The following is a 23,567-nucleotide window of genomic DNA, read 5'->3' as shown; positions in this document are numbered from 1 at the left end:
GGCAGCTGTTCATCCTTTAAGGAGTTTTTGATTTTGGTTTCCTTTCCTCTGCTTGTAGCTGCAACTGTCAGAATCGCTATCAAAAGTTTGAACTTTTGTGTACCTTGAACCCAGTGTTATGAGCTGAAAATGTGTTGCTGGAAAAGCGCAGCAGGGCAGGCATCATCCAAGGAACAAGAGAATCGATGTTTCGGGCATAAGCCCTTCTTCAGGAATGAGGAGGGTGTGTCCAGCAGGCTAAGATAAAAGGTAGGGAGGAGGGACTTGGAGGAGGGGCATTGGGAATGCGATAGGTGGAAGGAGGTGAAAGCGAGGGTGGGGCGGAGAGGCCAGGAAGAAGATTGCAGGTTAGGAAGGCGGTGCTGAGTTCGAGGGATTTGACTGAGAAAAGGTGGGGGGAGATGAAATGAGGAAACTGGAGAAATCTGTATTCATCCCTTGTGGTTGGAGGGTTCCTAGGCGGAAGATGAGGCGCTCCTCCTCCAACTGTCATGTTGCTATGGTCTGGCGATGGAGGAGTCCAAGGACCTGCATGTCCTTGGTGGAGTGGGAGTGGGAGGGGGAGTTGAAGTGTTGAGCCACAGGGTGGTTGGGTTGGTTGGTCCGGGTGTCCCAGAGATGTTCTCTGAAATGTTCCGCAAGTAGGCGGCCTGTCTCCCCAATATAGAGGAGGCCACATCAGGTGCAGCAGATGCAATAGATGATGTGTGTGGAGGTGAATTTGTGGTGGATATAGAAGTATCCCTTGGGGCCTTGGAGGGAAGTAAGGGGGGAGGTGTGGGCACAAGTTTTGCATTTCTTGCGGTTGCAGGGGAAGGTGCCGGGAGTGGAGGTTGGGTTGGTGGGGGGTGTGGACCTGACGAGGGAGTCACTGAGGGAGTGGTCTTTTCTGAACGCTGATAGGGACGTATATCCCTGGTGGTGGGGTCCGCTTGGAGGTGGCGGAAATGACGGCAGATGATACACTGTACATGGAGGTTGGTGGGGTGGTAGGTGAGGGTTGGTGGGGTGGTAGGTGAGGACCGGTGGGGTGGTAGGTGAGGACCGGTGGGGTTCTGGCCTGGTGGCAGTTGGAGGGGCGGGGCTCAAGGGCAGAGGAGCGGGAAGTGGAGGAGATGCGGTGGAGGGCATTGTCGACTACGTCTGGGGGGAAATTGCGGTCTTTGAAGAAGGAGGCCATATGGGTTGTACGGTTTTGGAACTGGTCCTCCTGGGAGCACTTGCGGCGGAGACGAAGGAATTGGGAATATGGAATGGTGTTTTTACAGGGGGCAGGGTGGGAGGAGGTGTAGTCTAGGTAGCTTCTTCTGCCTAGGGACCCTCCAACCACAAGGGCTGAACTCAGATTTCTCCAGTTTCTTCATTTTCCCCTCCTCCCACCTTGTCTCAGTCAAATCCCTCAAACTCAGCACCGCCTTCCTAACCTGCAATCTTCTTCCTGACCTCTCTGCCCCCACCCCACTCCAGCCTATCACCCTCACCTTGACCTCCTTTCACCTATTGCATTTCTAATGCCCCTCCCCCAAGTCCCTCCTCCGTACCTTTTATCTTAGCCTGCTGGTCACACTTTCCTCATTCCTGAAGAAGGGCTTATGCCCGAAACGTCGATTCTCCTGTTCCTTGGATGCTGCCTGACCTGCGCTTTTCCAGCAACACATTTTCAGCTCTGATCTCCAGCATCTGCAGTCCTCACTTTCTCCTACCCAGTGTTATGACCCCAGCTGATTGTAATACTGGACAAGTCTGGTTCCAGAGTGAAATCTAGACTGATTCACCAATGCTTTATTTGGGTTACCTATACTTAATCACTGAACGTGTTCAGATGAAGTTGCTAATATACTCCTTAACAAAAGGACATGAGTGTAATCTTGTAAAGAGAGTGGGAAGAAAACTGGTTTTTAAACAAATTACGTTTTGGAAAGATCTTATTGTAAGCAACCAAGCAAAAACGAAGTTTCTTTCAGCAATATCTTTTACAGATGTTGAATCCTAGTCATGCATTACTACTATCTGAAAATTTCTTCAATTGGCAGGTTCGCAAGCATTGCTTTTGCAATCTTTGCGCACATTCACCAGTTGTGAATTTTTCTGAGACTCTAAACATTTTTCATTGCACCTGACAGAAGATATGCTGGCTTTTTCCAGACTTATGTACTTGAACCATTAAAACAGTAAAACAGTTTAAGACTTCTTTCCAACCCTCTTAGCCTGAAAATCTCCAAGTTAAAGACAACTTTTCAAAAAAGATCCATTCCAGCAGAACTTGAATGCTTGAGGCATTGACCATCTATCTTTATCACGAGCAAATATTCAACTCTGTAAACATCCCTGCATTTTTATCTCCAGGTAATGTGCTTGTCATTTAACTTGAGTTAGAGTTGTAAATATGTACAGCACAGAAATAGAACCTTCGGTCCAACTTGTCCATGCCAACCAGATATCCGGATCTCGTCCCACCTGCCCCATATTCCTCCAAACCCATATACCCATCCAAATGCCTTTTTAAATATTGCAATTGTACTAGCCTTCACCACTTCCTCTGGCAGTTCATTCCATACACGTACCACTCTGTGGAAAAGTTGCCCCTTAGGTCTCTTTTATATCTTTCCCCTCTCACCCTAAACCTATGCGCTATAGTTCTGGACTCCCTGACCCCAGGGAAAAACTTTGCCTATTTACCCTATCCATGCCCTCATAATTTTGTAAACCTCTATAAGGTCACCCCTCAGCCTCTGACACTCCAGGGAAAACAGCCTCAGCCTATTCAACCTCTCCCTTCAGCTCAAATCCTCCAACCCTGGCAACATCCTTGTAAATCTTTTCTGAACCCTTTCAAGTTTCATAACATCATCCCAATAGTAAGGAGATCAGAATTGCACGCAATATTCAAAAAATGGCCTAACCAACATCCTGTACAGCTGCAACAGTAATCTCCCTACTCTGACCAATAAAGGAAAGCATACCAAACGCCGCCTTCACTATCCTATCTACCTGTGACTCCACTTTCAAGGAGCTATGAATCTGCACTGCAAGGTCTCTTTGTTCAGCAACACTCCCTAGAACCTTGCCATTAAGTGTATAGGTCCTGCTAAGATTTGCTTTCCCAAAATGCAGCCCTTCACATTTTATCTGAGTTAAACTCCATCTGCCACGCCTCAGGCCATTGGCCCATTTCATCAAGATCCTGTTGTACCTCAAGATCTGAGGTAACCCTCGCTGTCGACTACAACTCCAATTTTGGTGTCTTCTGCAAACTTACGACTATATACCTCTTATGCTCACACCCAAATCATAAAGTGACGGAAAGTAGTGGATCCAGCACCGATCCTTGTGGCACTCCACTGGTCACAGGTCTGCAGTCTTAAAAGCAACCCTCCACCATCACTTCTGTCTTCTACCTTTGAAACAGTTCTGTATCCAAATGGCTAGTTCTCCCTGTATTCCATGGGATCTAACCTTGCTAACCAGTCTCATGGGGGAACCTTGTCACCTGCCTTACTGAAGTCCACATAGATCACATCTACTGCTCTGCCCTCATTAATCTTCTTTGTTACTTCTTCAAAACACTCAATCAAGTTTGTGATACATGATTTCCCACGCACAAAGCCATGTTGACTATCCCTAATCAGTCCTTGCCTTTCCAAATACATGTACATTCTGTCCCTCAGGATTCCCTCCAATAACTTGCCCACCACCGACGTCAGACTCACTGGTCTATTGAAGAAAGGGAATATTCTTGAATTGTTAAGTAATACATTAAACTCCTTACATGGAGATAGTTTGAGACCACAAATGTTTAATTAAAATCCTGAGGGGCTGCTTCAAGCTGATAAAGTTTACATTCCATTGTATGAAGACTAGAAGCAGAGGGTTATCAGATTATTGAAACTGGCAATTGAAGTCACATTTAAGGTGGACCTGAAGCTCAAGATAAAGGCTGGCAAGTGTGTTCTGCCATTCCATCATGGCTGATGTGCACCTCATCCCAATTTTCCTGCCTTCAATCCATTACCAAATTTAAAAATGTCTAACTCCTCATTTAAATTTAATTACTGTCCCAGCATCCACCACATTTATGGGTAGTGAATCCCACAGATGCACAACCCTTTGGGAGAAGTAGTTTCTCCCCAACTGTTTTAAATTTGTTACCCATTATCTGAAGACTATAACCTCTCATTCTAGAATGCTCCACAAGTGGAGGCATCTGCTCCACATTTTATCCACGCCACCTTTTATTTTTATCATCTTGAATACCTCAAGTTTATCTCCCATCATTCTTCTAATTTCCAAAGAACATAGACCTCAACTATTCAATCTCTCTTCAAATGACAAACCCTGACCTCTGAGATTAATCTAGTGAACCTTCTCCGAATGCCTCCAAGGCTACTACTTTCCTCAAATAAGGAGACCAAAACTGCACAATACTCCAGGTTTCATCAATACCTTTTTATAGTTGTAACAATATTTCCTTACTTTTTTACACTGTATTGCTTTAGCTATAAAAGCCAACATTCCATTTGCTTTCTTTATCTGCTGTACCTGAATGCTAGCTTTGTGACTCCTGAACAAGTAAACCTAGATTCTTCTTCACTAGAGCACCCCTAAGTGTCCCTTCACTAAGATAATAGGTTGCCTTCCTATTTTCTCAACCCAAATGCATGACCTCGCACTTATCCACATTAAACTCCATCTGCCACATTTTGGCCCACTCTCCTAACCTATCTATTTGTAATGTTCTTATTTCTTCATTGCAATTTACCAACCTGTCTATTTTTGTTTTCCACAAATTTTTTGCTATAGAGCATTCTAACCCTGTATCCAAGTTGTTATTGTCGATTTGTAAAAAGCTGGGGTCCAAGGACTGAACCTGTGGCACCCAACTAGTTACATCTTGCCATCCAGACAAAAAAAAATCCCAACTCTGTCTTCTGTTCATCAGCCAGTCATCTATCCAGGCTAATAAATTACCCCTAATTCCATATGATGCAAACTTGTGTGGCATTTTATCAAACACCTTCTTCTGGAAGTCCAGACAAATTATATCTACAATGTGCCTGTTATCCACCTTTGCTTGTTACATCTTCAAAGAATTTAGTCCAACATGATTTGCCCTTCATAAAGCCATGCTGACTCTAATGGATATGAAATGGAAGGAGTACTCTCTAATGGGATTAATACGATTGTGTATTTTACTTTGTTTTGAAATAGTTAAACTTCTGTTATGTAACTGGTTTGGTTTAATCTATTTTTCCATTTGTGTAATAAAATCTGCCTTTATTGCGCTTCTGTTTTACTGCAATTTGTGGTTGTTTAACAAGACCATCTAACTTAAAACTGAAAAGGAATGATCTATCAAGCCAATGTTTAGCTGGGATTATAAAGTTAAGACTCTTAGATTAAATGAGATACTGAAATTGAAGTATAGTTTAATTATATAAAATAAGTCCACAACTGAATTATACTTGTCAAATTATGACAATTAGGAACTATGTTGAGGCCTTCTAAACTTTTTTCAGCATCGTCTCCTTGGATTGTAACACAATCAGTTATGTCAAGAAATTGGAGAAGCAGGAGTTTTTCTCATTGGAATAGAGCATGGTTATAAGACTTAAATGTTTTTGAGTTCATTCATTTTAATAAAGATGCTGTGTTCAGGTTCAGAAGGGTGAGTAGTCAGTAATCAAGAATGTGTAATTGAGGAAATCGGTCATTAAGACTTTAAATTATACAGTAGTTTATGATCTGGAATGTATTGCCTGAAAGGGTCATTAAAGCATTTTCAATAGTAACTTTGAAGGGTATTTGATAAATGGGAAGGCCAAGATTTACACTATTTTATGGAAAGAAAGGGAAATTGATTAGATCGAACTTTAAAAGAACTGTCAAGGGCCTAATGATCTGAATGGCTTTCTTGTGTGCGATATTATTCTGATTGCATAATCTATTATTTCTTTGTGTATTGATGAACTGCAATTCTCTAACTTTTTGTTCTTTGTTTAACTCTTCAAGACAGTTGTTGTGCAGATGTCATGAAAGTAGCTAAGGAAGCCAGAAAAAGACACCTAGGACCTCTGCACCCATCCTTCAACCTCGTAAAAATAATTAAAAATGGACTTTTCAGGAGTCTTCCAGAAAATGCACACCAACTAGCCACAGGCAGGCTCTGCATTTCTCTTACACGGGTGCCCGACGGTGAGAATGTGCTGGTATCTGAGTTCAACTCTAAGGAAGAACTCATTCAGGTAAGATGGAATCTCCTCAAACTGTAGCTGTCCCTGCATTGTTATATGTGCTGAGTCATAATTTTTACCTCCATTAGGATTGTGCAAAGCAATGATATGGGACTGCAACTGAGGTTAACAGTCTGTGAATTGCTGAGTACCTCTGCGCCTGAGTGGGGATAGGGGATACTTGTCACTCAGCGATGACCACAAACTTTAGGAGTTCAATCGTATGAGTGTTTGACATTTTGCATATTGCTATTATAAAAGATAAATCAGGGTCTGTGCAATTGTCAGTGTTTGCAAACATTCCTATACTGAAACTAAAACAACCTTGGATATGTGCAGTGTAACACAAATCCAAAGGTGCTATTGGTGAGTGCATGCTGTCCCTTAAGGCGCACTGTCAAGGTTCCCATGCACTGCTATGTCCCTTTGAAATTACAAACTAACAAAAGCTGCCAGTTTTCCATATTTGAAACAAAAACTTGGAAAATGTTGCATCTTATTGAATGAGATATAAGTGAGTGTTTTCATAATGTATAAAGTCATGTTTGACATGCTCAATGGCCCTAAAAAGCTAATTTTAAATTTGTGTACTGTCAAATTTATCTCTAAGTTCCATATTTTGTCAATCATTTGAAAGTCTGTTTTACTTGATTTTAGCTTTTTATATTAATGAAGTTGTACACCTTTAGTGTACACCTGAAAAGGTAAATGAAGGCTTTTAAGACCTTGTAACTTCCTAGTTTGCTGTGTGTGAGTACTTCAATGTGATTGTGATTGTCTAGTTCCTTGTTGACATCATTGATGTCAACACAAAAATACCCTTTTGATTTGATAGCAGATTTAATCTACTGTTGGCACATTTTTGTCAGATTGAAAGATCTTTGTGGACAGTTTTCTTTGTGGTCAATGGTTAACATCCTTACTTCATTACTGGCCTGGATTTTATACAATGTCAAAAATCATCCTGGGATTGAGCCACTGTGCTTATTTTGTTTTGCTCTTGTTCTACTATTACCAGTATTTGTTTTGAAGTTTAATTAACACTTTTTTTAAAATTTAAATTTCATGAGGAAATAGACTTTCAGCAAAACAAAAATAAGGTTTGTCTTTTGAGAGTCTGAGTCTGTCCAAAGTTTAAAAATCGTACACCAGGTTATAGTCTAACAGGTTTAATTGGAAGCACTAGCTTTTGGAGCGATGCTCCTTCATCAGTTGGTTATGACCTGATGAACGAGCAGTGCTCTGAAAGCTAGTGCTTCCAATTAAACCTGTTGGACTATAACCTGGTGTTGCGATTTTAATTTTTAAAAAAACTTTGTACGCCCCAGTCCAACACTGGCATCTCCAAATCATGAGTTTGTCCAATCATTGAGATTGTAGCTCTCTTGTTAGCCAAATGTTCTTCCTCACTGCAATGACTGCTCATTATGTTCTCCCTGAGGTGGAGGTGTCAGTGTTGGGCTGGGGTGAACAATGTTAAAAATCACACCAGGTGATTGTCCAAAAGGTTTATTGGGAAGTACAAGCATTGCTGCTTCATCAAGTAGCTAATAGGGCAAAATCATAGGTACAGAGTTTATAGTAAAAGGTCAACGTGTCGTACACCTGATGTGATATATTGAACAAACCTAGGTTGTTGCTAAGTCTTTTAGAATAGGTTGCAGCTTTCTATTCGCTGATTATGTAAATCCCAGAATGTCTTTCACATCACAGCCCTGAGAACGTAAGGTTTTTTAAAAAAAAATCTCTCGGCTCAGACAGTATATTAAAGGTGTGAGGTTAGAGTCTGAAAATGTGTTGCTGGAAAAGCGCAGCAGGTCAGGCAGCATCCAAAGATGCAGGAGAATCGACATTTCTGGCATGAGCCCTTCTTCAGGAATGGTTAGAGTCTGTCTATATCCCAACCTTGAGTCATACTGGTTTTGTTTCCAAAGTAGGAATTTATAAAATGTCACATGGAAGTCAGAATGGTGTTTTGCCTCCCTGGTGCCAGGATCAAGGGTGTCTCAGGATGCAGAATGTTCTCAAGGGGGAGAGGGCCCAGTAGGAGGTTACTGTACACATTGGAACAAATGACATAGGAAGGGAAAAGGATGAGATTCTGAATGGAGAATATAGAGAATTAGGCAGGAATTTAAAAAGGAGGTCCTCCAGAGAAATGACATTTGGATTACTCCTGGTGCTGTGAGCTAGTGAATGTAGGAATAGTAGGGTAGAACAGATGAATGCATGGCTGAGGAGCTGGAGCATGGGAGAAGGATTCACACTTTTGGATCACTTTTGGGGTAGTAGCAACCTGTACAAGAAGGACGATTGAAACTGAATGGGAAGAGGACTAATCTACTAACAACAGGGAGATTTTCTAGAGCTGCTCGGGAGGTTTTAAACTATTAAGATGGGGGGGGGAGGTGGGAAACGGGGAAATAGTGAGGCAAGAGATCAATCTGAGACTAATACAGCTGAGAAAAGATGTGAGTCAAACAGTCAGGGCAGGCAGGGACAAGGTAGAGAACAATAAACTGCATTTATTTCAATGCAGGAGGCCCAACATGGAAGGCAAATGAACTCTGGGCATGGTTAGGAACATGGGACTGGGATATCATAGCAATTACAGAAATGTGGCTCAGGGAAGGGCAGGACTGAGCGCTTGATGTTCCAGGATACAAATGCTACAGGGAGGCAAGAGAGGAGGGGAAGTGGCCTTTTTGATAAGGGATAGCATTACAGCTGTACTGAGGGAGGATATTCCTGGAAATACATCCAAGGAAGTTATTTGGGTTGAACCAAGAAATAAAAAAAGGATGATCACCACCTTTTATTGGGATTGTATAAGAGACCTTCCCCCCCCCCCAAATAGTCAGAGGGAAATTGAGAAACAAACTTGTAAGGAGATCTGTTATTTGTAAGAATAATAGGGTGGTTATGGTAGGGGATTTTAACTTTCCAAACATCGACTGGGACTGTCAAAGTGTTAAAGGTTTAGATGGAGAGGAATTTGTGTGTACAAGACAATTTTCTGATTCAGGATGTGGATGTACCTACTAGAGAAGGTGCAAAACTTGACTTACTCTTGGGAAATGAGACAGGGCAGGTGACTGAGGTGTTAGTGGGGGAGGACTTTGGGGCCAGCAACCATAATTATATTAGATTTTAATATAGTAATGGAAAAGGATGGATCGACCAGATCTAAAAGTTGAAGTTCTAAATTGGAGAAAGGCCAATTTTGATGGTATTAAGCAAGAACTTTCAAAAGCTGGCAGATGTTCACAAGTAAAGGGATGGCTGGAAAATGGGATGCCTTCAGAAATGAGATGATAAGAATCCAGAGAAAGTATATTCCTGTCAGGGTGAAAGGGAAGGCTGGTAGGTATAGGAAATGTTGGATGACTAAAGAAATTGAGGGTTTGGTTAAGAAAAAGAAGGAAGCATATGTCAGGTATAGATAGGATCAACTGAGTGAATCCTTAGAGTATAAAGGAAGTAGGAGTATACTTAAGAGGGAAATCAGGAGGGCAAAACGGGGACATGAGATAGCTTTGGCAAATAGAAGGGTTTTTACAAATATATAAGGACAAAATGGTAACTAGGGAGAGAATGGGGGTCCTCAAAGATCAGCAAGGCAGCCTTTGTGTAGAGCCACAGGAGATGGGGGAGATACTCAAATGAGTATTTTGCGTCAGTGTTTACTGTGGAAACGAACATGGAAGACGTGAGGAAATAGATGGTGACATCTTGAAAAATATCCATATTCCGTAGGAGGAAGTGCTGGATGTCTCGAAATGCGTGAAGGTGGATAAATCCCCAGGACATGATCAGGTGTTGGCAAAAGTAAGCACTGCAGATGTTGGCAATCAGAGTCTAGATTAGTGTGGTGCTGGAAAAGCACAGCAGGTCAGGCAGCATCCGAGGAGCAGGAAAATCGACGTTTTGGGCAAGTGCCCTTCATCAGGACTGACTTTTGCCCGAAATGTCTATTTTCCTGATTCTCCGATGCTGCCTGACCTGCTGTGCTTTTCCAGCACTACACTAATCTAGACCCTGATCAGGCGTACCCTAGAAGTGATTGCTAGGCCCCTTGCTCAGATATTTGTATCACCGATAATCACAGGTGAGGTGCCAGAAGAGTCTAGCTTGGCTAATGTGGTGCCATTATTTTAAGAAAGGTGGTAAGGGAGAGCCCGACATCGGTGCTGGGCAAGTTGTTGGAGGAAATCCTGAGGAATAGGATCTACACCTTTTTGGAAAGGCAAGGAGTGATTAGGGATCGTCAACATGGCTTTGTGCGTGGGAAATCACGTCTCAAAAACTTGGTTGAATTTTTTTGAAGAAGTAACAAAAAGGATTGAGGGCAAAGTGGTAGACATGATCTATTTGGACTTCAGTAAGGCAATCGATAAGGACCCCCATGGGATACTGGTTAGCAAGGTTAGATCTCATGGAATACAGGGAGAAGTAGCTGTACACAGAACTGGCTCAAAGGTAGGCCTGTGATCAGTGGAGTGCCACAAGGATTGGTGCTGGGTCCACTACTTTTCTTCATATAAATGATTTGGATGTGAGCATAAGAGGTATAGTTAGTAAGTTTGCAGATGACACCAAAACTGAAGGTGTAGTGAACAGCAAAGAAGTTTACCTCCAATTACAAGGGGATCTTGATCAGATGGGCCAATGGGCTGAGGAATGGCAGATGGAGTTTAATTCAGATAAATGCAAGCTGCTGCATTTTTGGGAAAGCAAATCTTACCATTTTAAGATGTATAAGTCATGCTCAGGTCCGAGGGAGTGTTGCTGAACAAAGAGACCTTGGGATGCAGGTTCAGCATTTCTTGAAAATAGTCAGAGGTAGATAGGATAGTGAAGAAGGCGTTTGGTATGCTTTCCTTTATTAGTCAGAGTATTGAGTACAGGAGTTGGGAGATCGTGTTGCGGCTGTGCAGCACATTGGTCAGGCCACTTTTGGAATATTGCATGCAATTTTGGTCTCCTTCCTATCGGAAAGATGTTATGGAACTTGAAAGGGTTCAGAAGAGATTTACAAGGATGTTGCCAGGGTTTGGGGATTTGAGCTATAGGGAGAGGCTGAATAGACTGTGGCTGTTTTTCCCCTGGAGCATTGGAGGCTGAGGGGTGACCTTAGAGGTTTACAAAATCATGAGGGGCATGGATAGGATAAATAGACAAGGTCTTTTCCTGGGGTCGGGGAGTCCAGAACTAGAGGGCATAGGAATAGGGGGAGGGGGGAAAGATAAGAGATCTAAGGGGTAGCTTTTCCACAGAGTGGTGTGTGTGGAATGAGCTGCCAGAGGAAGTAGTGGAGACTGGTACAGTTGCAACACTTAAAAAGCATCTGGATGGGTATATGAATAGGAAGGATTCAGAGGGATATGAGCCAGATGCTGGCAGGTCTGACTAGATTAGATTTTTGGTTGGGATGTCTGATTGGCATAGACAAGTTGGATCGAGGGGTTTGTTTCCATGCTGTACATCTGACTCTGTCTAGATTTGTGGTTTTTTTTTTGGGAACAAAAGAGAATGTATATGCAAATTCACCCAATAGACTGATATGTACGTGGGAGAGAGAGGTGTATGTGCAAAAGAGTAAATGGCAATATGGGGTGGAAGTGTGGTGTGTCTGAAAGAATGCATATAGACTCTAATTGCACTTTTTAGAAAAAGCATTGTCTGAGCTGAGATGGCACCTTTTTTTTTATTTTCAAACCTTAAATTATCTGAGGACTGTGACTTGAAAGAAGTTCTGGGATTTACATATTGAATCGAAACCTGCATCCCCACTCTAAGTGATTTAAAGGCTTAACAGCAATCTAGTTTTGTTCAATACATCGCATCGGTTATGAGGCTTTGATCTTTTAGTATAAATTGTGTCCTATGATTCTGCCCCACTAGCTACCTGACAAAGGAGCAGTGTTCCCCCAAGCTTGTACTTTCAAATAAACCTATTGGAGTATAACCTGGTGTTGTGATTTTTAATGTTCTCCCTGCGGTTTGGGTGTTTTCAAATGATCAACCGAATAAGTTGCATAAAGTAAGGTACTTTTCACTTCCCTCCCTGAGGCCCAGTTATGTTGATTAGGATCTGACTTCTGCCTTAATTCCATAACTTGTGATGTTTTATACTCTGGCTCTAACACTGAATACTGCATTAAAATATATCTATTACAAATATTTCTGCTTATTCTCCTCAGGCTCTGATCTGCAGTGCCTTTGTTCCAATTTATTGTGGACTCATTCCGCCATCTTTTCGAGGAGTGGTAAGTGTGGTGTTTTTTCTTTTTGTTAGGCTTTTCAGAATGTATCTCTTCAATATTAATTTAAAACCCTTTTTAACCTGTGTAGGACGGTCAATATAGCTAAAAGATCATGCATTAATAGGATTTGATCATGACTGATTTGGAATGTCTGTCTGATTTCAATGCAAGAACCTTTTTAAGAATGCTTCTTGCTGCAACATGGACAACTTTTGATCACAAAACTCCATGAAAGGGAATTTGATCTGCTGACTCAAAGATGAATGGATCTACCACTTGTGATTATTTTTTTTCTCTCTTTTTCCCCAAGTGGAGTAGCACTCTTTCTGTGGAGAGAAAGCAGAGTTAATGTTTTGAATCCAGTGACCCTTCTTCTGATCACTGGACTCGGTATTAACTCTGGTTAAAAACAATGACTGCAGATGCTGGAAACCAGATTCTGGATTAGTGGTGCTGGAAGAGCACAGCAGTTCAGGCAGCATCCAAGAAGCTTACTTGGATGCTGCCTGAACTGCTGTGCTCTTCCAGCACCACTAATCCAGAATCAGTATTAACTCTGCTTTCTCTTCACAGTTGCTGGCAGATCTAAGTTTCATCAATTTCTGCTTTTTGTTTTGGATCTCTTTCATCCACCGTTCTGTTTTATTTTAGCAAATTGTTCTGGCAGATGGCAAGAGTGAGTGTGAGTGTGAAAAAAAGTTTTAGATTTCTTCTGGTGACAACTGGTAGATATCTTCAAATGCTTTAACCAAATAATTTTGCATAAGGACCAAGATGAATTCTTGCTATTTGGTTTCTCTAATATCTAATTATTAATTGTGCTAATAGGTTAGTGCTTCCAATACAAAACACTGGCCAAAGTTTTAACATTCATAAAGTGCCAGATCAGCATTAGAACCCTAAAATGATTTCTTGATTAGGTATTGATGGGAAGAAAATAAACCTCAATTTTAGAAAAAAAAATGGAAGTCCCCAGTTTAGTAAAATCTTACTACTCACCTCTTTTTAACCATGCTGATGACCAATGTGTGATTTTTGTTTTATTAAATTTAAAAGGAAAACATTTGGCTTGCCCTATTACCTTGCAGTTCTGTACTGCTACCAATGTGAATTCAGGGGTTGGCCCTCAATGTTTGTTGCCTCCAATATCAGACCCACAAAATAGTCTTTGTGTTGGGGTGGCAGAAGAGGAGTGAAGAAATAAATATTAACTACAAAGGAGTTAATAAGGTTTTTGGCTTATAATGGGCATAACAAGCTTACTGAGCCTACATAAAATATTTTTGTAATTAAGTTCCCCAAAATCAGTATATAGTGACTGAACACAAAAAACTTTTGCTATTTCTAAAAACATACATGAATAAAGGTGTATAGCTCACAGACAAAAGAATGTTTTGTGATTGTGTGAAATACATAAGTGTGGAAAAGAAATACAACGTTAATGTTCTTGTAATTGACAACTGTTGCAACACTGCTTCGGTGTCCAGCTCATGCATTATATGAGTGACTGATTGGATTGGGAGTTAATCATTTTTTTTGTATTCTGTAAAAATCAAAAATCCTACAGTGTGAAGTGGGAGGCATTTATTTATAGGTTTGAGAAGAAAACATAAACAGCACATTCTTCACAACAGTCCTCGGACAGAAATGGTTGATTACTGAAAGCTCAAAATATTTCTGAAGATTACCTATTATTATCGTATTGAGTTAATGGTCCTTAAATTTCACCCAATTTGAAGAGCAGTAAGAATGCAGATCAAACATTTTTTTTCTTGGTTTTGAAAAGCCTAGGAGTGTGGTTTGTTTGGGGTGCAGGTGGTGTTGGGAAGCTAAAATTATGCTGTGAGCTCTGAATTAGTCAGAGTTATACACACTGACCAAACATCCCAATCTGACCTCATCCCATTTTACAGCATGTGGCCCATATCCCTCCAAACCCTTCCTACTCCTGTACCCATCCAGATGCCTTTTAAATGTTCTAATTGTATCCACCATGTCATCTGGCAACTTGCTTCATGGACACACCACCCTCTGTGTGGAAAACGTTGCTCAGATCCTTTTTTTTTTAAAAAAAATGTCTTTCCCTCTCTCTTTTAAACCTATGCATTCTAGTTTTGAACCCTTAATTCCATAGTTAGCAAAAACAATCTGTCCACCTGTCTTGAAGTATTCAATGCCCTTGTATCCACCACCTCCAGAGGCCAAGTGTTACAAAGTCCCACCTCAGAATAAAAATGCCCTCAGCTGACCTAAAACAGTGCCCTCTAACCCTCGTAAGAGGGTAGCATAAATCTTTTTAAAAATTTTATTCCTTTTTAATCACTTGTGTAATTTATGGCAATGCCACATTGGAATGAATATTTAAGAGCTCTGAGGAAGTGGACAACTAATCTTGCCTTGCCAATTAAGTTAGCTCAGCTTTAGTGCTGCATGGTATTCACCTCATAATGTTTCCACTAATCTTCAAGGAACAAAAGTCATCTTTATCAGAATATTTTGAAACCCTATCACTATCACTATTTGGAAACGTCAGTTTTAACTTTGTTTTTTCTCATTCCAATATTCTCCAAAACTGCTTTGAACCGAAAACATACTTGTATGAGCTTTCTCCTCTTAAGTAGATTCGTGGATGCCTACAGCACAGTAGGAGGCCATACTGGTCAACAAAGATGTAACTACACTAATCCTATTTTCCAGCTCTTGGCTCATAGCCCTGGAGTCTATGGTAACAGAAGTGAATATCTGAATGCTGTTCCAATGTTAGGGTGATAGAATTAGAAAAGCTATCAGGCAGTGAGTTCCATACTCCCAGTACTAGCTGCATGAGGAAAAAAAATCTACTTGGCTTTCCTCTTGGTTTTCTATCGCTTGCTTTTAAAGTCATCCCTGTGGTCATCGACCTCACGAATAATTAATGTACCATTCCTGTGCTTGTAACACCTAGGACAAGTTACCATGCTTGACATCCAAAAAAATTTCCTGCACTATCTTGCATTTATAATTACCTTTTTCTTTCACCCTCCACAGACAATTACTGTAAACTTCAAATGCTTGCACTCCGTTTTCTAATTTTCCTGTGTTTTCTTTTGAGTTTAGCATTTTATTTTGATTTAAGTAACTATTTTTACAGTGTGACTTTGGAAGAAACCTTGTCTTTAAAATATATTCTAAGTTTGAACTGGAGACTCTACCATGCAGATCTGATTTAAAAGCATTTAAAATGAATCCCTTTATTTTGTTAGCGTTATGTGGATGGAGGGATCAGCAACAACTTACCTCTGTCTGAACTGAAGAACACAATTACAGTGTCTCCATTCTCCGGAGAAAGTGATATCTGTCCTCGAGACAACCCCAGCAACTTCCATGAACTGCGGGTCACCAATACCAGCATCCAGTTTAGCTTGGGAAACCTATATCGACTAACCCGAGCACTCTTCCCTCCAGAACCAAAGGTAGAATTTTTAAATTACTAAAATTTTTTAAATTGTTTAAATTTAAATATTTAGCTGTGCATTAGTGGATTGTTTTTTAATATTTTATTATCCGGGTAGCACTCAAAACAAAATTGGGCCCCAGCTTTTCTGAATTTCTGACTCATTTTTGTTTCGCAAAAAAACTTTCGGATTACTTATTTATTATGTAGATGGAGGGATCGAAAACAATATGTTTTATCAGCATATTTAAATATTATTTTGACTTATCTTTGTTGCACAGAAAGTGTACACACCAAGCTTATTTCATCTTTGCACAACTTTGACATCTTTGGGACAAGGTTACAAGATTTTTTGCTTCAAAAAGCCTCCACTCTGTCTGCCTCCCTGATCAGTTCTACCACAACTAGCTTTGGCTGCCTGCTGAGGCCACCACTTAAACTGCATTTGGGTTCAATGTGGATGTAAAACAATGTTGTTTTTGGGATGTTTATTGCTGCCTGCTCAAGAGAGCAAATGAAATTGGAACCAGATGGTTCCATGATCCAAAACAGGGAAGCTCTTCTGGTAACTTTTAACTTTTTCCCTAAAATATGACTTTCACTGGACAGGCTAGAGTTAAATTCATTCGCTGTGTTTCCTGCTCATTTTATTCTGATGATCAGGCAGCGGATGACTTCAATATCTGAAGTATCTCCAAAAGTATAATAGTTTCTTTACACATTGTCCATGGTTATGTAAATGTAATAGATGAATTTATTTTTCCAGTGTCTGGATTTCACATTATGCAAAATAAAATGCAATTCTGAAAAAAACATCTAGTTCTCTCCTTGTTCATACACCAATCTACCAGTTTTTATATGCATCTATCAAATGAATGTCTTGATATGATCAGAATAGGAAATGCAGAGATTATGCAGGTTCTGCAGTTACGAGAGGATAACATTTTGTAATATTTTGGATTTAATCTCTGGAAGGTTCATTCCTCCTTCCTCCTTCCTCCTTCCTCCTTCCTCTTCCTCTTCCTCTTCCTCTTCCTCTTCCTCTTCCTCTTCCTCTTCCTCTTCCTCTTCCTCTTCCTCTTCCTCTTCCTCTTCCTCTTCCTCTTCCTCTTCCTCTTCCTCTTCCTCTTCCTCTTCCTCTTCCTCTTCCTCCTCGCCAATGCACTAGACGTGTATCCCCGGCATGTTGTATGTCCACCTCCACGCTATACACGTTTGTCCCCTTACCCCGGCTACCTTTCTATTCTAAAGTATATTCCGAGACCTCTGAGCAGAGCCATTCAGCCCACTCCACTATTCAGTGAGATCACGGCTGATCTGATAATCCTCACTCCACCCTCCTGCCTTTCTTTGTTCTCCACCACCCTGGAGTCACTTAGATGTAAAACCCAGTCTCTGCTTTGAATATATGTGACGACGCAGCCTTGACTGTGCTTTGCAGTAAAGAATTCTGCAGCTTCACAACCCTCTGAGGACATTCCTCTTCACCTCTGCCTTAAATGTGCGACTCATTATTTTGAGATCATGCCTTTTTGGTTCTACAATAACCCAAAAAGGGGCAATGAGTGGAAGATGGAGTTTTAATTTAGATAAACGTGAGGTGCTGCAGTTTGGAAAGACAAATCTGAGCAGGACTCATACACGTAAGGTTCTGGGGCATGTTGCTGAACAAAGAGACCTTGGAATGCAGGTTCATAGCTCCTTGGAAGTGGAGCCTCTGGTAGATAGGATAGTGAAGAAGGTGTTTGGTATGTTTTCCTTTATTGGTCAGTGTTGAGTACAGGAGTTGGGAGGTCATGTTGTGGCTGTACAGGATGTTGGTTAGGCCACACTTAGAATATGGCGTGCAATTCTGGTCCTCCTATTGGAAGGATGTTGTGCAATGTTGAAAGGGTTCAGAAAAGATTTACAAGGATGTTGCCAGGGTTGGAGTTGAGCTATAGGGAGAGGCTGAATAGGCTCGGGCTGTTTTCCCTGGAGCATTGGAGGGTGAGGGGTGACTTTACAAAGATTTACAAAATTGAGGGGCATGAATAGGGTAAATAGGCAAAGTCTTTTCCTTGGGGTCAGGGAGTCCTGAACTAGAAGACATAGCTTTAGGGTGAGAGGGGGGAAAAGTTGTTAAAGGACCTAAGGGGCAACTCTTTATGCAGCAGGTGGTGCGTGTGTGGAATGGGCTGCCAGAGGAAGTGGTGGAGGCTAGTATAATTGCAACATTGAAAAGGCATCTGGATGGTTAAATGAATAGGAAGGGTTTAGAGGGATATGAGCCAAGTGCTGGCAAATGGGACTAGATTAGGTTGGGATATCTGCTTGGTATGGACGGGTTAGACCGAAGGGCCTGTTTCCATGCTGGACAACACTATGACTCTGACCTTCTTTCACTCTACCCTGCCAAGACCACTAGGAATTTTGTATGTTTCAATAAGATCTCTCTCATTCTTCTAAATTCCAAAGAGTACAGGCCTAACCTATCTGACCTCTCCTCATAAGGCACACCTCATATGAGGACATGTCCTCATAAGGTACTTGCTATCAGTTTAGTAAACCTTCTCAGGAAGGCCTCTGTTGACTGTGTATATCCCTTTTTAAGGGGTCCAAAACTGTTCACAGTATTCCAGGTGATGTCTTTTCCATGCTTTGTACAGTTTTAATAAAGCCTTCACACTTTCTTATCATACTCTCTTTGAAATAAAAGCCAACATTTGCTTTCCCGATTGCCCACAGAATTTGGTTGCCAGCTTTTTGTGATTCATGGATAGGGAATCCCAGATTCCTCTGTTCTGTAGCTTTCGGCAGCCTTCCTCTATTTTGAATGAAATTCAACTTCTCTTTTCTCCCTGACAAAATACACAACCTCACATTGTATGCCATGTGGCAAATTTTTGCCCACACTCTGCAGATGTTGAGTCAGCCATGTGCAAACCTGGCTACAGTATTTTCACTTTCCTTATCCAGATCATTTGGTCCCAGCAGCAGACTTGGGAGATCGAAAGACCGTATGAGAGGGGATGCTCATTGGTTGGGCTATAAGAGACAGCGATGCAGTCAGAACAGTTAACTGTCAATCCTAATTCTCAGGCCATGTAGGCAGACCTGAATTGATCAAGGATTACGCCAGCATTAAGCCGTTGTCTTCATTTTGAGGAAAGTAAAATGTATGCACAAAATCCTTTTTTGCTGACACGAAACCAGAGACTGAATATTTCTGGATTCTAGCGTGCGCAAATATAATCTACTATAGCCTGGCTGATTTTTATTTTGAATTGTTTCCTAGTGGAATTCTTAGAACAATCCTGATTTATTTTAAAGAATGACTTCTAATAGCAGAATGGCAGATGTTTTTGAGGCTTGCACAGATGAGCTGGTTGAACACAGGATGCTGTCAGATGCGAATGCTCAACAGGACAGGTTTGATCTGCCAGTCATTAGGAAGTACAGCTGACATACCAGGCTTTACACTTGCTCTGAAACTCTCTTATCACATTACTCATACACGTGGTCAGCAAAATGTCTTTTTGACTTGATGACCGTGCTGTGTAAGTGACAAAAACTATTCGTGGATTAGTCTCTAAGTATATTCATAGCATGCAATTTTGTTATTAGAAATCATTTATTTTTTTAAAATCCAGAGTGTGTAGAGTTACACTGACAACCACTTATGATCATCAGCTGGGCCCGCAATGTGCTTTTGCTTATGGTAGATACATACGTAAAGGTTAAGGACATTGTTTTATGTCAGCAAAATGAATTTGTACATCCACTGCACCTCTTCAAAAAAAAATGATTTGGAGATAGTAGAGACTTTTGCTGCAACCCTCTGCATCACTTTGATCAATCAGAATCTGCTTTGTCTGTATGATTAATTTCTTAAGTATTTTTTTTCCCCTGGAATCGCCAGTGAATTATTAACCAACCAATCAGCACACTCTTCACATTCTGTGTAAAATGGTGTCTGTTTATTTCCTGCCCGCCTCCCTCCTGAGTCTGCTTCTTGCATCCTAGATCTGAGTGCAAGCTCACAAGCTTCAATGTCTGGGTCTAGCTGTTCTGAATTGTGTTCCAGTTTAACTGAATGCAGAGAGGGGAGGAAAAATATCATGAGTATCTTGTGTAAATGTGAAGAATGCAGGGTTAGGCCAGGAAGTGATCTTGTGATTTTTTTTTTCATTAAAAATTCTACTGCCACCATTTGTCTGTTACCATAGCATGCTTTCTTAAAACAAGGCAGAATGTCTGTACTCTTTTTTTTTCTCTTTTCTACACAGCCTGCCTTTTATTAAAAATAAATAAATTTTGATGAAACCTATTTTCAGGTGCTTGGTGAAATGTGTCATCAAGGGTATGGAGATGCACTTCGATTTCTTAAAGGGAATAGTAAGTCTTAAATTTCCTTTTGCATGATTTCAATCTTGAACATTGTTAATCTAATTTGTTGCCACCGTCTCCTAAATTTGTCACTTAAGAGTAGCGCTTGGTTTTCACAAACTAACTTCTTTCTTTAATCTTTTTTAAGAAAGAGCATTCCTACTGTCATTAATTTTTTGTTATAAAAAAAGAGTAGGATGTATTCGCACCATTTGTGCATGGCAAAGCTGTTAAAACTAAAATGTGAATGCAGTCCAAATCCAAACAAAGTCTGATCTATCTGTGAAATTGAAGTGGTTTCCTCAAGGATGGGAATCTTGTTATATTTTATGCCAGAATTTAAAACTACTTCAGTCTCTGAATTTGCATTTCATGAGTTTTAGTGCCAATTCTTTCTTTCTTTTTGTGTTACACCTTTTAAAAAATATTGACGTGGTACTATTTATTTTGCAGTCTCTATCTACTATGTGGTAGAAATTTTTGTTCGCTGCTTTTAAAATATTTTTGCATATGCCAATCTACCCTGTTTCTGTTTGCTTCTCAGATCTGCTTAAAATGCCAGTTCTTACAGTTGATTTGACTTCTGTCACATCAATGAGGGAGAATGTCGGATCTTACAAACAGTATCAGGACAATTGTTACAGCAAATCTCTGGAACAGGAGGAGGTAACAATGGTTACAAACAAAGCTTCAGCACCAAAACCCAAATCAAACAATCAACAATTGAGGAAAAAGCATTGGTCATCAGCCTTGGATGCAGAAACAAACAATTTACCACCAAGACTTTGTATCGGTACTGTTAAAAACAAATGTTTGCCTTGAATATATAAGTTCAATTAGCTAATGCAATTATAAATTCTGAAATCTAGCCATTGTGGAAATATGATCCATTGATTTGTGTGCAAGATTCCTGTTGCAAGTTTCTATTAAAATTCCCCAGGGGATGTAATCAATCTAAAACTGTTCGGTTCTGACATCTCCATTTTTCTTTTTTCTTCTTCCCCTATAGCGTTGCATGAAGCTTGTAAGGAGACAAGTGGTCTTTATGCACAGCTTAGCAACCTCTTCTTGGTTAGAATGGCATCTTATGCAATGCTGCCTTACACACTACCATTGGAATCTGCTTATTCTTTTGGTTGCAGGTATGTGTTCTGAGCAGCTAAGTTTTGCTGGCTTCAGTGACTTTTAAAAATATGGTTATTTTACCAAATAATTTGACTACTGCATGAATCTTCCAAAAAAAGAATTCACATAATGAGTAGGCTGTGCACGTTCTACCGATCATGGCTGCTCTGATCTTGGCTTCACCCTGCTTTCCTGCATTTTGCCTGTAACACTTTGTTTTCCCATTCAGTCCAAAAACCTGCCTCTTAGCCTTGAATATGTTCATGACTCATTGGGGAAAAGGTCTTCCCAGCATACATCCTGTCAAGCCCCCTCAAATTCTTTATTTCAATTAGATTACCTCACATTCTTCGAAACTCCAAGTATAGGCCCATCCTGCTTGGGAAATAACTTTTCATTTGCGGTAATCAATCTAGTGAACATTCCTTGACATTTCTCAAGTGCAAGTATATTCCTCCTGAAATAAGGAGACAAAAACTGTTTAATTTATTTGATCTGTTAGGAATAACTCTGCTTTTTATTCCTTCTCTTCTTCCTCCTTTTTAATGTTCAACCCAGTAACCTTTTCAATTTTGGACTATGAAAGGTTTAGGTACTGTAAATCAGTATACAAGAAAACGTCATTACATCAATGATCTATGCAAGTCGATGGGGCAGTCAACACACTCCATTCCACAACAAATAAAGATAGATGCATGACCTTTGCAGTTACTGGAAAAGTAAAAAGGCATAGATTGATAGAACCTATATGTCAGATATACCTGACATTCCACCACTTTTCTACTAAAACAATACTATTAATAGGTGGAATATACTTGCTCTTGAGAAACTGTCACTATTAATAGCATTGTGACAGTAAAATTTATTTAAGGAAGACAGCACTGGAGATAGGAGAATTATTTTCTGTTGGGTTATATTGCAATGGAACATGTAAATGCTTAAAACTAGTAAGGTGCATCTCAATATCAATATATTAATTGCATCCCTGAGTAAATTGCACTAATACGTTAAATTGAAGTGTCTGATTGCTCTTCTTCACTCCTTAGTTTGTTCCTAACCTGAGGCTAGTGTTGGGAACTGTCAAATGCAACCAAATGATGCAAGCGTATTTGGAAACTGCCATCATATCTCAAATCTATAAAGTAATTTTAAAGGAAATAAACAGCCACTTTGGACAGACTCCTCAAAATCCCTTTTCTTACTGAGGAAAATCTAAATTTTTAGAAGCGTCTTAAAATAATACCATGAAGTAGGAAATCATTGATCTATTGTACCAGCCCTTAAGGAATTGTTGTTGTTGTTGTTGTTGTTGTTGTCATTTTTTTTAAAGAAAATGGTTAATGATGCAGTCACCTTTTTTGTTTTATGGTCCCTTTCTGTGTAACTGTAGCTTTTTGAATGTGCAAATATATAACAACCTTAAACAATGTATTTGTGCTCTACAGTTAAAATCAACTAACTGATTTCCCATTAAGAACATGGCAATCTTGGTTATTTTCCTTGGCTATCAGTTTCCAACAGTCATGCCAATAGAAAGTCTAATTGTGTTATCCCAACTGCCACCATCAAGTAGATTACTTAGGCACTTAGTTCAATTCTCGTACAGTAAATAGCCATTTCCACAAGGTATTGGAGAGTTGCTATGTCTCAAGGAGCTGTGGCCTGTGTAAAGGGAGAACTCCATTTTCTGTGTATTTACAGTAGGTTTGGGTTTCCCTATTACTGTACAGAATTGCAATTGCAACATCATATAGGATACTTCGTAGAGGAAGCCAAACCTGTTCAGTGACATGTAGTGGTGTTTCACGTGCTAACTCAACTGGGGTGGATTGACCCTTGTGCCAGTGATACCACATGGTTGCAATTACATGCTAGCTGCTGTTCTTGACAACACAAAGGCAAAGTATAGCAGATGTTGGCAATCTGAAAGAAAACACTGCTAAAAACATTACATGGCTGAATAGGTAACTTTTTTTTCATAAGAACTGAAGTCACTCGTCTGGCATTTAATCTTTCTATCTCCTCCACAGCTAGGACCCGACATACTCGTGTCTATTAGCATTTTTATGCTTGTCTGTCTTTTCAAAAGGCTTGCAGTTGTCTACATATTCAAGCTGCTCGTTGGATGCTGCCTGAACTGCTGTG

At 40.3% G+C, this 23,567-nt stretch overlaps 1 protein-coding gene across 2 annotated transcripts in view; it reads left to right on the top strand.

Moving 5' to 3' along the window:
- Positions 1-23,567, top strand: part of pnpla3 (patatin-like phospholipase domain containing 3) — a 28,888-nt gene that overhangs the window by 2,524 nt on the left and 2,797 nt on the right. Inside the window, exons 1-7 of one of the 2 annotated variants that reach the window (XM_072552381.1) lie at positions 2,207-2,346; positions 6,010-6,242; positions 12,434-12,499; positions 15,739-15,948; positions 20,246-20,306; positions 20,842-21,090; positions 21,307-21,439. In XM_072552381.1, the coding sequence (XP_072408482.1) occupies positions 2,268-2,346; positions 6,010-6,242; positions 12,434-12,499; positions 15,739-15,948; positions 20,246-20,306; positions 20,842-21,090; positions 21,307-21,439 (1,031 nt within the window). In that variant the 5' untranslated portion in view covers positions 2,207-2,267. Of the gene's footprint in view, positions 1-2,206; positions 2,347-6,009; positions 6,243-12,433; positions 12,500-15,738; positions 15,949-20,245; positions 20,307-20,841; positions 21,091-21,306; positions 21,440-23,567 lie in introns of those variants that run through there. The other variant, XM_072552380.1, reaches the window with a different exon arrangement.

This window comes from Chiloscyllium punctatum, chromosome 32 (genome assembly GCF_047496795.1).
Source record: "Chiloscyllium punctatum isolate Juve2018m chromosome 32, sChiPun1.3, whole genome shotgun sequence".
NCBI classification, from domain to species: Eukaryota; Metazoa; Chordata; class Chondrichthyes; order Orectolobiformes; family Hemiscylliidae; genus Chiloscyllium; species Chiloscyllium punctatum.
This window is presented reverse-complemented; position numbering and strand designations above follow the sequence as displayed.